Here is a 15,961-nt window from a genome sequence, read left to right on the forward strand (position 1 = left end):
GCACCACACACTGTTTAGTGTCCACAGCACCACACACTGTTTAGTGTCCACAGCACCACACACTGTTTAGTGTCCACAGCACCACACAATGTTTAGTGTCCACAGCACCACACACTGTTTAGCGACCACAGCACCACATACTGTTTAGCGACCACAGCACCACACGCTGTTTAGTGGCCACAGCACCACATGCTGTTTAGTGGGCCACAGCACCACACGCTGTTTAGCGGCCACAGCACCACACACTGTTTAGTGTCCACAGCACCACACACTGTTTAGTGTCCACAGCACCACACGCTGTTTAGTGGCCACAGCACCACACACTATTTAGTGGCCACAGCACCACAAGCGATTTAGTCGACACAGCACCACACACTGTTTAGTGTCTACTGCTGGACTGCAGCTTAGCTCGTATTGAAAAGAGTAAAAGATGATTACCTATTTCTAAGGATGGATCATTATTTTAAAAGTCATGGAAAAACTCTTTAAGGCCCTTTTACACAGACAGATGATTGGTTGAACAAACAATCATATAAACTTTAGTTCCTGATCACTGCAGTGCCGACGTGTTAGCAGCGCCAATCGACATTCTATACTGTCGATCAAAAGTTGCAGGCATATTATCTGTCTGTGTAAAAGGGCCCTTAATGTTCTCTTTATAATTTTTAAAATTGTTCTTGACATCAGTTTACAGGTAGCAATCTGCCATACAATATTGTTAATCAAATTTGTATTTCTAGATTCAAAAACTTGACAGCTTTTTTTGTGGCACATACAGTGGGAAAAATAAGTATTTGATACACTGCCGATTTTACACGTTTTCCCACCTACAGTTGTGGCCAAAAGTATTGACACCCCTGCAATTCTGTCAGATAATACTCAGTTTCTTCCTGAAAATGATTGCAAACACAAATTCTTTGGTATTATTATCTTCATTTAATTTGTCTTAAATGAAAAAACACAAAAGAGAATGAAGCAAAAAGCAAAACATTGATCATTTCACACAAAACTCCAAAAATGGGCCATACAAAAGTATTGGCACCCTCAGCCTAATACTTGGTTGCACAACCTTTAGCCAAAATAACTGCGACCAACCGCTTCCGGTAACCATCAATGAGTTTCTTACAATGCTCTGCTGGAATTTTAGACCATTCTTCTTTGGCAAACTGCTCCAGGTCCCTGATATTTGAAGGGTGCCTTCTCCAAACTGCCATTTTTAGATCTCTCCACAGGATGTTCTATGGGATTCAGGTCTGGACTCATTGCTGGCCACCTTAGAAGTCTCCAGTGCTTTTTCTCAAACCATTTTCTAGTGCTTTTTGAAGTGTGTTTTGGGTCATTGTCCTGCTGGAAGATCCATGACCTCTGAGGGAGACCCAGCTTTCTCACACTGGGCCCTACATTATGCTGCAAAATTTGTTGGTAGTCTTCTGACTTCATAATGCCATGCACACGGTCAAGCAGTCCAGTGCCAGAGGCAGCAAAGCAACCCCAAAACATCAGGGAACCTCCGCCATGTTTGACTGTAGGGACCGTGTTCTTTTCTTTGAATGCCTCTTTTTCTCCTGTAAACTCTATGTTGAAGCCTTTGCCCAAAAAGCTCTACTTTTGTCTCATCTGACCAGAGAACATTCTTCCAAAACGTTTTAGACTTTTTCAGGTAAGTTTTGGCAAACTCCAGCCTGGCTTTTTTATGTCTCGGGGTAAGAAGTGGGGTCTTCCGGGGTCTCCTACCATACAGGCCCTTTTCATTCTGACGCCGACGGATAGTGCGGGTTGACACTGTTGTACCCTCGGACTGCAGGGCAGCTTGAACTTGTTTGGATGTTAGTCGAGGCTCTTTATCCAACATCCACACAATCTTGCGTTGAAATCTCTTGTCAATTTTTCTTTTCCGTCCACATCTAGGGAGGTTAGCCACAGTGCCATGGGCTTTAAACTTCTTGATGACACTGCACACGGTAGACACAGGAACGCTCAGGTCTTTGGAGATGGACTTGTAGCCTTGAGATTGCTCATGCTTCCTCACAATTTCGTTTCTCAAGTCCGCAGACAGTTCTTTGGTCTTCTTTCTTTTCTCCATGCTCAATGTGGTACACATAAGGACACAGGACAGAGGTTGAGTCAACTTTAATCCATGTCAACTGGCTGCAAGTGTGATTTAGTTATTGCCAACACCTGTTAGGTGCCACAGGTAAGTTACAGGTGCTGTTAATTACACAAATTAGAGAAGCATCACATGATTTTTCAAACAGTGCCAATACTTTTGTCCACCCTCTTTTTTATGTTTGGTGTGGAATTATATCCAATTTGGCTTTAGGTCAATTCTTGTTGTGTTTTTTCACTTAAGACAAATTAAATTAAGATAATAATACCAAAGAATTTGTGTTTGCAATCATTTTCAGGAAGAAACTGAGTATTATCTGACAGAATTGCAGGGGTGTCAATACTTTTGGCCACAACTGTACAAAGAATGGAGAGGTTTGTCATTTTTATCATAGTACACTTCAACCGTGAAAGACAATCTTAAAAAAATCCATAAAATCACATTGTATGATCTTTACATAATAAATTTGCATTTTATTACATGAAATAAGTATTTGAAAAATACATTACATTAGGGAAACAGAACTTAATATTTGGTACAGAAACCTTTGTTTGCAATTATAGAGGTCAGACGTTTCTTGTAGTTCTTGACCAAGTTTGCACACACTGCAGCAGGGATTTTGGCCCCCTCCTCTATACAGATCTTCTCCAGATCTTTCAGGTGTCAGGGCTGTTGCTGGATAACTTTGAGTTTCAGCTCCCTCCAAAGATTTTCTGCTGGGTTCAGGCCTGAAGACTGGCTAGGCCACTCCAGGACCTTGAAATGCTTCTTACGGAGCCACTCTGGCTGTGTGTTTCGGGTCATTGTCATACTGGAAGACCCAGTCACAACCCATCTTCAACGCGCTTACTGAGGGAAGGAGGTTGTTGGCCAAAATCTCACGATTCATGACCCCATCCATCCTCCCTTCAATACAGTGCAGTCATTCTCTCCCCTTTGCAGAAAAGCACCTCCAAAGTATGATGTTTCCCCCACCATGCTTCATGGTTGGGACAATGTTCTTGGGTTTGTATAATCATCCTTCTTCTTCCTCCAAACGCGGCAAGTGGAGTTGATACTAAAAAGTTCTATTTTGGTCTCATCTGACCACATGACCTTTTCCCATGCCTCCTCTGGTTCATCCAGATGGTCATTGGCGAACTTTAAATGGGTCTGGACATGTCCTGACGTGAGTAGGGGGACCTTGCTTGCTATGCAGGATTTTAATCCATGACGGCGTAGTGTGTTACTAACGGTAATGTTTGAGTCTGTGGTCTCAGCTCCATTTGGGCCATTGCCCAGGTCCTGCCATGTAGTTCTTGGCTGATTAGTGACCTTTCTCAGAATCATACTTACCCCACGAGGCGAGATCTTGCATGGAGCCCCGGACTGTGAAAGATTGACAGTCATCTTGTGTTTCTTCCATTTTTTAACAGTTGTTGCCTTCTCACCAAGCTGCTTGCCTATTGTCCTGTAGCCCATCCAAGCCATGTGCAGGTCTACAATTTTATCCTTGGTGTCCTTAGACAGCTCTTTGGTCTTAGCCATCGTAGGGAGATGGGAGTGTGATTGATTGAGTGTGTGGACAGGTGTTTTTTATACAGGTAACGAGGTCAAACAGTTGCAATTAATACAGATAATGAGTGCAGAATAGGAGGCTTCTTAACGAAAAAATAGCAAGTCTGTGAGATCCAGAGTTCTTGCTGGTTGGTTGGTGAGCAAATACTTATTTCATGCAATGAAATGCAATTTAATTATTTAAAAATCAATGTGATTTTCTGTTTTTTTTATTTTTAGTTTCTGTCTCTCACAGGTGAAGTGTACATACGATAAAAAGTGACAGACCTCTCCATTCTTTATAGGCTGGAAAACTTGCAAAATTGGCAGTTGATCAAATACTTATTTTCCCCACTGGATAACCTAATGCCTAACTTTTAGTAACTCTTTTTTTGAAAAACAAAAACAGCAATTCTGCTCTACTTTTTTTACACTTAGGGTGTGTTCACACAGTGGGGATTCTGCTGCGCATCCGCAGTGGATTTGGCCCTGTGGATCCGCTGCAGATCCGCAAGCATTGTACAGTACTATGCAAATCAATGGCTTTTAAAAACCACAGTGCACATGCTGCGGATTTTTCCGCGGTTTTAAATCCGCAGCATGTCAATTCTTTCTGCGAATTCTGCAGCGGTGTGACACCTGTTCCATTGTCCAGGTGTCAAAACGCAGGGGAAAACTGCAGGTCATTTTACCTGCGGACTTACCTGCAAATCCGCAGCTCAATCCGCACTGCGTGCACTCACCCTTGATTTTCCAAATTTCATGTGCAACACAAGTAAGGTGTTATTCTTTGGCTAGTACAAACAAGGCGATACCCAATGTACACAGGTTCATTTATGTTTTATTACAGTACTTTTGTACAATAAATACATATGTTTTTTGTATCGCCGTAGTTTTGGAGTCATAAGTTTTTCTATCAACTGAGCTATATTAGGGTTTATGTTTTCGTGACAAGATGTCATTTTCATTGGTATCATTTTCTGGTACTTTTTCATTACTTTTTAATACTTTTTGGGAGGTAGAATGACCAAAACAAACAACAATTTTGGATGGTTTAACTTTTTAAAATGTATTTATCTTTTTTTTAAAAACACTATTCATCATTCAGTATAACGGGCATGTCATCTTATTCTGTGGGTCGATAGAATTTTTGAGAAAAAATTGTGGCGCATGCGCAATGCACCCACCAAGATCTGCCGGCCAATACCTGGCAACAATAGGGAATTTTACCTATTGGTTCCTTTTGATCACTGTGATAGACCCTATCACATTGATCCAAAGAAAAAAAAAATAGTAAATCAAATCCCCCTTTGTCTCTCCCTTAGATACAAATTATAAAATAAAAAAATAAATTTTTTTTCCATACTTTGAATTTGAGATAGGGTTTGGCTTAGGGTTGGAGTTAGAATTATTATTATTTTTTTTAAAGTTAAAAAAAAATTGATGACGATATGATGGCCAGTGTTTAGCGCAAGTGCTCGCTACTCGAGTTTGCATCGGGTGCTCGATTATACACTAAGTATTGCGGATCCCCGCATGTTTTTTTTGGATGGGGGAACTCGAGCATGTCACTCAAGCACCCGCAATATTCGGTGCATCCCCGAGCACCCGATGCAAACTCGAGTAGCGAGCACTTGCACTCAAAACTAATGACAACATATTCAATATGACAACCTAATGTTATTGAATTCTGTGTCGTACCTGTGGGTTAAAAAAGCTCACTATAATGCTGGATAAAATCCTTGAGGGGTGTGGTTTCCAAAATGGGGTCACTTGTTGAGGGTTTCCTCTGTTCCACATCAGGGGCTCTCCAATACGACATGTTATCCGCTCTTGATTCCAGCCAATTTTGCATTCAAACGGCGCTCCTTCCCTTCCGAGCTCTGCCATGCACCCAAACAGTAGATTTCCTCCACATATGGGGTATACTCAGGAGAAGTTGCACAACCAATTTCGGGGTAAATTTTCTATTGTTAACCTTGCAAAAATAAAAAAGTTTGGGATAAAGTAAATTTGATGTGAATAAAAATGTTTCCTTTAAAAAATTTTCAGTTCTCGTGAAGCAACTGAAGGGTTAATAAACTTCTTGAATGTGGTTTTGAATACCTTGAAGGGTGCAGTTTTAGAATGGTGTCACTTTTTGTACTTTCTGTCATATAGGCCACTGAAAATCACTTCAAATGTGATGTGTTTTTGTAAATTTTGTTTGAAAAATGAGAAGTCGCTGGTCAGCATTTAAACCTTCTAAATTTTTAAGAAAAAAAGTGCCCAAAATCGTGCTGATGTAAAGTAGACATGTGGGAAATATTATTTATAAGCTATTTTGTGTGACATTACGCTCTGATTTAAGGGCACAAAAATTAAAAGTCATATCGAAGAAATTTTACCGCTATCATGAAGTACAATATGTCACGAAAAAAACAGTCTCAAAATCAGCGGGATCTGTTGAAGCGTTCCAAAGTAGTGATACTCGTTGCTTGGGTTTTCCCAAGCATGCTCGGGTGTCCTCTGAGTATTTTGGTGTGCTCGGAGATTTAGTTTGTGTCGACGCAGCTGCATGATTTGTGGCTGCTAGACAGCCTGACTACATGTGGGGGTTCCCTAACAAACAGGCATTCCACACATGTATTCAGGCTGTCTAGCAGCCACAAATCATGCAGCTGCGTCGACACAAACTAAATCTCCGAGCACGCCAAAATACTCGGAGACTACCCAAGCAATGACTATACGCTGCTCATCACTATTTCAGAGTTATTACCCCATAAAGTGACACTGGTCAGAATTGTAAAATTTGACTTGGTCATTAGAGTCAAAATTGGCTCGTTCACTAAGGGGGTTAAACATTTTGTCCCTTTTGTCCATTTTGTCCCTTTCCTGTATCCTTACAGTATTGTACCAAACGTAGACGATTGCTGATTGGTTGCTGTGAATAGTTACACACATTTTGCACTACTGTCAGGAGAGTCTGGAGCCTCCATATACATTTTCACCCAAGTAAAATATCTCTGTAATAAACATAACGTTTTGGATTTCCTACTGTTTTGGATATACTAGGTCAGACTCGTGAAAACTGTCTGAAAAAGAATCCACCCCTGGCAACCAATCACAACACAGCTATCATTTTACCCGAGCAGTTGAGGAAATGAAAGGTGAGTTGTGATTGGTTGCTATGGGTAACTAAGATAGGTTTTCTTTCTGGAGTTTAGGTAAACTAGGCCCCACTCTGTATATCGACTTACGGTAAGTAGTCACACCGGGCCCATAGTAGCTGTGTTAAAAGAACAAAACACATTTCTATAGTCGCAGCCACCAAAAAAAATTGATTTTTTTTTTTAATGATAAACAAAAGAGCATTTTTAATTTAGGGCACACAATTCTACGGCTTCTAGTGAAATTTCACATTTTTTGCAATTGTATAAATTCAAAGAAATAAAAATATGATTTTTGTAATATTTTTTTGTTAATGTATCTTATTCTTTTGCTTAGGCACGTTCATCCTTTCCCATCTGTTCAGTAAAATGAGGAATGTGGAAAAAAGGATCAGTTAAAAGCAGTCGGCTGGCAAGATCAAAGCAAGCTAGGGCAATCCTGGGTATAATCAGCATTTCAGCTCATCATCCTGTCAGACAGTAAAAGGAGCCTACGGGCTCTTCTTCACTAGTCCTATTTTGTATTCCATATTTCTTTGGTTTTTTTTTCCTCCTCGCTTCACTTTGTCACGATATCCGTGACCAGATTTGAGTCCCAAAAATCCATCAGATTATACATTATTGTGGCTGCAAAAGAGGATATACAGGATGAATGAGGAATGTGGTCTACTGGGACGGGACATTTCTAAGGTGACAGATGAAGAAATGCTATCTCACAGCAAAGAGGAACTCGTGCGGAAACTGAGAGAAGAGGAAGCCGAAAAAATGGCCGCCCTTATCCAAAGAGGTCGTCTTATCAAGGAGGTCAATCGCCAGCTACAAGGCCACTTAACGGAGATTCGAGAGCTAAAACAAGTCAATCATCGTCTTCAAGAAGAGAACAGAGAGTTGAAGGACCTTTGCTGCTTTTTGGATGACGACAGATTGAAAAGCAAGAAGCTGGCTAGCGAATGGCAACTCTTTGGTTACCATGCAGCCAAAGTGTTACGAGAAGACTTGGGTGGGTATCTGAAAAAACTTTCAGAGCTTGAGAGACGTCAGGATGAGCTCGTTCGGGAAAACTCATGCCTTTCGGAAGTTTTTTTGGCTCTGGAGGAAGATGGGGCTTCCATAAGGCATCATGCTAGCCCTGTGGCTTCTTCGGAGCTAAGCCTTTTACCTTGTGGACCACGAGACTTGGGAGATGGGAGCTCCAGTACTGGGAGTGTGGGGAGTCCAGATCAACTCCACGTGGTTTGTTCACCTGATGACTGAGAATCCCCCATTCTAGACCAAACTTGTGAATGTATATGGCTATGAATGATGAAACTGTTGATCGTTAGATTAAGACACTAGAGTCAACTGAAGGGGGGGTGAATATGGGGTACATGGTCTGTTCTTTTTTTCCCTATCTACCACGCTCTCTGTATATATTGTAAATACATAAACTTTAAGTCATTTGGTCTCTGTAAATATGAGAAAAGAAGACAACACATGATGCAATGCAATGGAGCCACAAGGTTCTGTATATGTACAGACCAGCAACAGCTTAGTTTCTGCCCCCAGTCATCGACCTCTTTATATAGACAGGTGTGAGAGGGCTCATGCATCACAAACATCAATTTTCATTTACTGATCGCTGTATATAAAGACTAGGATGGAGCCTGTTACCTAATCGGGAAGATACCATGACCCGTCAGCAAATATAGCAGTAGGAGGAGGTCTTGATCCCTGCTGCCCCGGTTACAGTATATGCATGTGGGAGAGCGCTTGGGGGTCTGCTCTCAATCATGGCTCTGTATATACAAATGGGACACCGCAGTCACTGATCGATGTGTGTGTATATATGTATGTAGGAGAGAGGGGGAGGGCACAGTCACTTATCTTTGTGTGAATACAAGTCAGATGGCTAAATGAGATTTCCGCTGTCGTTTTATTGTCACACTGGTCCTGATGCATTTCAATAATGCGTGTAAATAGACATTCTTTCATTATTGCAGGAGCGGACATACCAATAGTGCAACCTGTGCAGCTGCACAGGGAGCCAAGAAGTAAGGAGGTCAACTTCCACCTCCAAAGCAGCATGCAGCGGTTGTCACAAACACCTTATTTTACTGCAAAGGACCCCATATACTGTTCTGGCACAGGGGCCCTCTTATGTCTATGTCCGCCCCTGCATTATTGTAAAAGTTTGTAAAATAGTTAAAATGTAAAATACAAGTTCTATGTAGTTTCCGCTGGTTAACAGTTTAGCTGTCCAGACAACCAGAAAATCCCGTGCACTATACTAACCGGATTAAAATTCCTGGGATTTCTCTATTCGTAAAGGCAGTTCTGTTTCTCCTTGGGCAGGCCATCAAGCTGTCATAAAAAAACAAGTATTATCTCTCCTTCAAGAGTAAGAAAGCTGGCTCTTAAGTGACACCTATTGGAGGTAACCACTCTAAAAGTCTATATCCCACCCACATGACTTACGTAGAAATGCAAAGTAATCTTCAAAAGGAAAAGACATCATCTATAGACAACTGTGTCAGGGTTCTTGTCCCTCGTCAGTACAGAATATGGTACTGGTTGGCTGGATCAGTGGGTTTTGGTGAAGGTCTAGGTGGTAATGGAGACTGCCAGTTAATGTAGGGAGACTTGTACGCCAGGCAATGCTTCCTGTGGGAAAAGGTATGCATTATAAACTTTCATCCAAGAAGAAGATAGCTGGCTTTCTTGTGCCACCTGTTGGAGATATCCACCCTTTATGTCAATGTCTAAAACATTAATAAACCTTACCATATTATGTAGGATATTTGGCCAAACCAGAGTCTTTTTCGTAAAGAAAAGATCCCTATCTGTGACAGCTGTTTCAGGGTTCTTGCCCCTCATTGGTGCAGAGTGCGACACTTGTTGGCTAGATGAGTGGTTTTGATGAAAATTTCGGTGGTACTGGTAATGTTTCTTCTCATGGAGGTCGCTAGCTAGTCTCTGTTGACTCATAGATCCTCGTTAAAAGATGTTCAAATAAACTCTCCTCCAAGGGGAAGGAAGGTGGTTTTCTTGTTTCACTTAATGTAGGTAGCCAGCCTTTAGCTAGATATCTAACCCATTAATAAACCTTATCACATAACATAGGTTATTTGGCCAAACCAGAGTCTTCTCCCAAAAGAAAAGACCTCTATCTACAGACAGCTGTTTCAGGATTCTTGCCCCACATCAGTGTAGAGTAGGGTACTGGTTGCCTGGACCGCCAGCTAGTGTTGGAAACCCTGGGAAAGAGGTTTGCAAAAAAAACCTCTCCTCCAAGGGGTAGAAAGCTGGCATTCAAGTACCATCTATTGAGGGTAGCCACACTATAGGTCAATTGTCAATCCTATCTTATGACTTATGACAATTAGCCAAATCAGAGACTTCCATCTGCAGACACCTATTTCAGGGTACTGTTTCTCTGAAAAGCCTATGATGAAGGTGTAGGGGCCACTGTACCTCCAATAGGATTCACTATATAGCTAACTTTCTTCTTCTATTAGTCCAGGCTTCTACATCTGATCTAAGTGGAACGTTCTCTGGCAACCAGGGAAACACAATATATGAACCAAAGAATAAAATGATATTGGAGATCTCATTTCCAAGTTTTTCTACATATACAGAGGAAGGTTAGGGTATCTCCTATTCTATTCCTTCCAGAGTAGTGTTAAAAGTGGTCCATGACTTTATCAGTGTATGGTTCGCCATGGTCATAAAATGTGAATCCATGTTGGATATTCATTCCGGGAGGTTTCTAGCATGAAGAGAAAGCTGATGACTGCTTGGGATTTATATTAATGCAGTTGTACAAACATACCGCAGCTCTACTCTTACCTGCCGCCGGTCTTCTTAGCCGAAAATACGTCATTTCACATATAAAATGTTGCCAAATAAATGAAAGTGCTTGGATAGTGTTGGAATGTATCATTTTATATTGATATAGATTCTCCTCCTACATATATTTTTAGAAAAATCTCATTATTCCCATTATGAACCCAAATTGTAAGGTATCCCCTAACCATAGTCTAGGGGGATAACTTACTGATCGCTGGTGGACCGACCACTGCACTAGGCTTTCTCCGGCAGGCTCATAGACAATGAATGGAGCAGAGGTTGCATCATTCAAGACGAGGATCTGCAAATCCAATTTTGACTTCCAGATCCTCGCTCTGAGGATTGCAGAGGATCCCACCGGTCAAATCCCCAGCAGTCAGTAGGTTATCCAATGGAGATAGAGTCCTTCTCTTAGGATGACTGACGGTCCCAACAGTTGAATCCCCAGAAGTCAGCAGTTTATCCCATATCGTATCAAGACAGATTTCTTCCATAATAATCAGATTTTTCTAAAGATAGATATAGGTTTATGTACTGTATTATTGGAGCAATGGTCTTCTTTGTATATATGAATTTTATTTCATGACTAATGTGTATATAAAACATAGGTGCGCTCACATACGCGTGTGTGTGGTTCGGATATCTTCACCTGTTTCACATGATCAAATAAATATATATTCGGGGGTTTATATGTTGTGGTCTGACAAATCCATGTAATAATTCATCAATGCATATCCTATAAAGAAATTGACCTATACGGGCTAGTGGCGGGCAGTCCTACAAGTATGTATTACAGCTTGCGGTGTAGGTCCATACCGCACCCTATGGAAATGATGTAAGAGGCTGATGACCTCTATACTTTCGCAGTTGGCTTTATAAGGCTGTTCTCCCTCCTCGTCGTCATACGTTGCACTCAGAATATCACACCCATTTCCTTTCCCATTGTTTCAGACTTGTCTTCAAACTTATTAATAGCAAATCAGGAAATACTAAGACCCCAACCTGGCTGCTCTAGCTGTAGTGATATACTCAAGGGTGGCCATAAAATATTTGCAACCATGCAGCTCTACTAGGACCCGGAAAGAAAAGGGTCCACTGGTAGCGTAAAATAAACTCCTGTCTTTTAGTTTGCATGTATGGGACAGAGCTTTTTAGCCATACGCCATCAAGATGCCCTTTTACTGTTCTTGCACGGGGCCCGTTGCTGTCTGTGAACACCCCTAACTATATTAGTTTTAATATTATTTTAATTCTAGTGTTCAGATATTAGGATGTGAACTGTATATATGGCAATTGTCCTGGAAAATCATGCCTTTAAATACTTGCTTGGAGCTGAATTGCAGATTGTTGCAGCTAAAAGAGTTATCACATCAGCACAATCCTTTCTGTAAAAGCAGACTTGCCATAATGATCACCTGATTACCGGGGGTCCAGTAGCTGGAAAATTAGCTGGAAAATTTGCCAATTCTCTGACATCTCTTGGTGAAGATGCAGACAGCCTGCAACACCGCAGAGCCAATGCAATATTTCGTGGTATCCATTCTTTAAAGCCACCTTTTCCAAGCAGTTTTGCAATCTTTCTCCCCACCTATATGCCATGCATATACTCTAATATTTCCTGATGGGAAATCATTGACAAGGACGTTCCTGATCCTGTCCAGGATACGGTTGAGCACACCCAGCTGCAGACAAACCCAGACACGTCAGCAATTCGTTCACATGGAGTGATTTCTCTTCTGTACAGATTATGTGAAGGGTGTTAGACTAACCAGAACTTTTTGAGATCATCGACATTTCTGATGAAGAAGATGAGTCATCGTAGGAGATTTCACCCAACACTACCCAAACAGGTCACCCATTATCCAACGTCCATTTGCCAAACTTCTTGCCACGTTCTGAGTAAGGGGTTCTGTCTCCAATAATCCAAACTCTGGACAACCCAGAGCTGCATTTCTTGCTACATGTTCACAGGTTTAGGCCTTTTTCACATTTCCGTTTTTTGACGTCAGTGTAAATCCGCCAGAATATGAAAAAATGGATCCGTTTCCATTGTGGCACAAACGGAGGCCACCGGATCCGTTTTTTTTACGGATCTGCATTAATAGCTAGTGGTGGAAATTTAAAGGAACACGAGCCTGGAAAAAGGAGCGAGAGAGAGTGTCAAAAAGCAGATCCGTTGCAGGATTCCGTCAAAAAACGGTTGGCAACAGACCCGCTGCCCATAGGCGACCATTATAATGAATGGCAGATAGCGGTGGATCCGTTGCTATCCGCTATTTTGACGCAGACAAAAAACGTTTCATTGTCAGTCTACTGAAGTCAGCGGACGCCAAAATTTTGGCGGATCCGTCAAAAAACTGATCCAATGGATGACCATCCATCAAAATCCACTGCTAATGCAAGTCAATGGGAAAAAAAACAGATCCGCCAAAAAAAAATGGCGGATCCGTTTTTTTTTGCAAAACGGCGGATTTTGACTGATGGCAACAAACGGAAATGTGAAACAGGCCTTACCAGTGGAAAAGCCAAACTTCACATGCCACAAATGCAAACTTGTGTCCCTGTTGGAGGAAAAGTTGCAAAATCTTAGACAGAGCAGAATTATCTCTTCATGTTACAGAAAGAGAAGAAATTCGAAGTGCACCTGAAGAAACAGAGGAATGGAGACATGTGACCCAGAGAAGCAGGAGGATCAGGAGGCAGTCAGCGCCCATACTTCTCAGGAACCAGTACCAGGCTCTCACGCAGGAAAACGATGAAGAAATACATCAGGATAAGACTTTGCCCACAAACAGCAACCTTGTACGCCTTCAGAGTCCTCCTGGATGGAGAAAGAAAAATGTTGTGAAGAAGAAACGGAGAGTGGTGGTCATGGGGGATTCCCTGTTGAGAGGAACAGAGGCCGCTATCTGCAGACCGGATATAACTTCAAGAGAAATGTGCTGTCTTCCAGGTGCAAAAATTAAAGATGTGTCTGACAGGATATCAGGGCTCTTCAGACCTACAGATGACTACCCATTCCTGCTACTACATGTGGGGACAAATGACACCGCAAGAAACGACCTGGAAACTATTTGCAGAGACTTTGAAAACTTAGGTAAGAAAGTGAAAGAACTGGGAGCGCAGGTGGTCTTCTCTTCCATCCTCCCAGTGGATGGCCATGGAACAAGGAGGTGGAATAAGATTCTACAGGTGAACAACTGGCTACGTCGATGGTGCCGTCAGCAAGGATTTGGATTTCTGGATCACGGAGTGAATTACCTATACGATGGACTACTTGCTAGAGATAGGGTGCACCTTACTAAGACTGGAAAACATGTATTTGGAAGTCGCCTTGCTACACTTGTAAGGAGAGCATTAAACTAGAACAATGCGGGAAGGGAAGCAAAAGGCCAGAAAAAGCCATACACCTGACAAATGCTATTGAGAACTCTGCTATTAGAAGTGGAAAGGAAGAACAAAGACAAAAGAATCTAAATAATAAAAATATTGGAGAAAGAGAAGCCAATCATAAATTAAAATGTTTCTATACTAATGCACAAAGCATGGGCAACAAACAAGGAGAATTGGAACTACTAACACAGGAAAAGAAATATGATGTCATTGGAATCACTGAAACTTGGTGGGACAATACACATGATTGGAATACAAGACTAGAAGGATACAACTTATTTGCAAGAAACAGACTTGATAAACGAGGAGGAGGTGTCGCATTTTATGTTAGAAACACGTATATCTGCACAGAGATTGAAGCTTCAGAGACTGGGAATTCTGTGGAAACTGTTTGGGTAAGAATACAAGGACAGAACAATGGAAAGGACACCATTGTAGGCATTTACTACAGGCCGCCTGTGCAAGCTGAAGATATGGATGAACTCTTTATGCATCAAATAGCCAAGTTCTCCAAAAAATATGACATAGTTGTCATGGGAGATTTCAACTATCCTGACATTTGTTGGGAATCTCTCTCAGGCAAAACTAACAGGTCAAGGAAATTCTTATCCTCTCTTGCTGACAACTTTATCTTCCAAAAGGTAGGGGAGAAAACAAGGGGAACTGCTACCTTGGATCTAATCCTTATAAACAGGGAGGAAATGGTTGAGGAGGTAAAAGAGGCTGAGACCCTAGGAGGTAGCGACCATGCTATTTTAGAATTTTGGATAACTAGAGGAGGAAGACCTGTGAAGACTCAGACATCACGGTTAGATTTCAGAAAGGCAGATTTTAAGGGATTCAGAAAGAGAATTGGAGGGATCCAATGGCTGGATATACTTAAGGACAAAAATGTCCAGGAAGGATGGGAAATCTTGAAAAATGAAATTCTCAAAGCACAATTGTTAGCAATTCCGAAAAGAGGGAAGAATAGGAAGCGTTTAAGGAAACCAGGATAGATGAACACAGAACTTAAGCACATGCTAAAAGGAAGAAAGAAATGTTTATAAAATGGAAAGAGGGAGGCATATCTAAATAAGAATATAATGCTGTCTGCAGAACCTGCAGGGCACAAATCAGATTATCTAAAGCTGACAAGGAATTGAGGCTTGCAAGAGACGTCAAAAGCAATAATAAAGGATTTTGGGGATATGTCAAAAGTAAAAGAAATGTCAAAGATGCTATAGGATTTTTACAGGATGAAAATGATAAAATGGTAAGACAGTATGTTGAGAAGGCCAAACTTTTAAATTCCTATTTTGCATCTGTTTTCTCTCAGAAAGGAAATTTAACATCAACCATTCTTCACTGTCCTATTAAGGGAATAGAAGAATCCAGGATATCTATAAACTGTTAGGAACGGCGGAACACACTAAAGAAATAAATAATAAAGTGCGTTCAACGCTCGGGGTCCACCGTGCAGTAGGTGTTAAAACTGCTAATTAATGGCAGACGCGCTATATGGCGGTATAATGCGCACGGGTTCAACGTCACCCGATGTGCGCAGAGCGAGCTCTGTTAACTCAGAGGCGCTGTACCATAAACATAAACACTGAGCCTGTTAGACTCACAGGTCTCGGCGAAATTGCACGCACGGTATCTGGTCACAGGACACGGGTCCAAGACAGGGAGCGGTGTCCGTCTAGACCTACTGTGCGTGCAGCGTCGCTGCTGCGGACGCTGGTAAGTGCTGCTGAATGCAGCGTGGCGGCAGACACAGCCACTATGCGATAGTGCCGTGAGAGACGAGACACCACCGGACGCTAATGTAGAGGTGCGGTGTGCACAGTGGCCTAAGGCTTGCCACTGACTGGCGCTGACTCTTTCTATAGTTCCCTATCCACATGCGTAATATCAGAGGGAGGGGAATCTTAATAAGTCAGTCACCAGAATCATACATCCATCACCATTC

At 41.8% G+C, this 15,961-nt stretch overlaps 1 protein-coding gene across 3 annotated transcripts in view; it reads left to right on the top strand.

Annotated features, from left to right (window-relative positions):
* CCDC85B (coiled-coil domain containing 85B) overlaps positions 1-11,306 on the top strand; it is a 40,604-nt gene extending 29,298 nt beyond the window's left edge. For 2 of the 3 annotated variants that reach the window (XM_073563244.1, XM_073563242.1), the window contains exon 2: positions 7,130-11,306. In XM_073563244.1, coding sequence (XP_073419345.1) covers positions 7,441-8,046 — 606 coding nt within the window. In that variant the 5' untranslated portion in view covers positions 7,130-7,440 and the 3' untranslated portion in view covers positions 8,047-11,306. Of the gene's footprint in view, positions 1-6,681; positions 6,793-7,129 lie in introns of those variants that run through there. The other variant, XM_073563243.1, reaches the window with a different exon arrangement.
* Positions 11,307-15,961: the final 4,655 nt, after the last annotated feature.

This window comes from Dendrobates tinctorius, unplaced genomic scaffold (assembly GCF_039654945.1).
Source record: "Dendrobates tinctorius isolate UK_male_01 unplaced genomic scaffold, ASM3965494v1 ptg000384l, whole genome shotgun sequence".
NCBI lineage: Eukaryota > Metazoa > Chordata > Amphibia > Anura > Dendrobatidae > Dendrobates > Dendrobates tinctorius.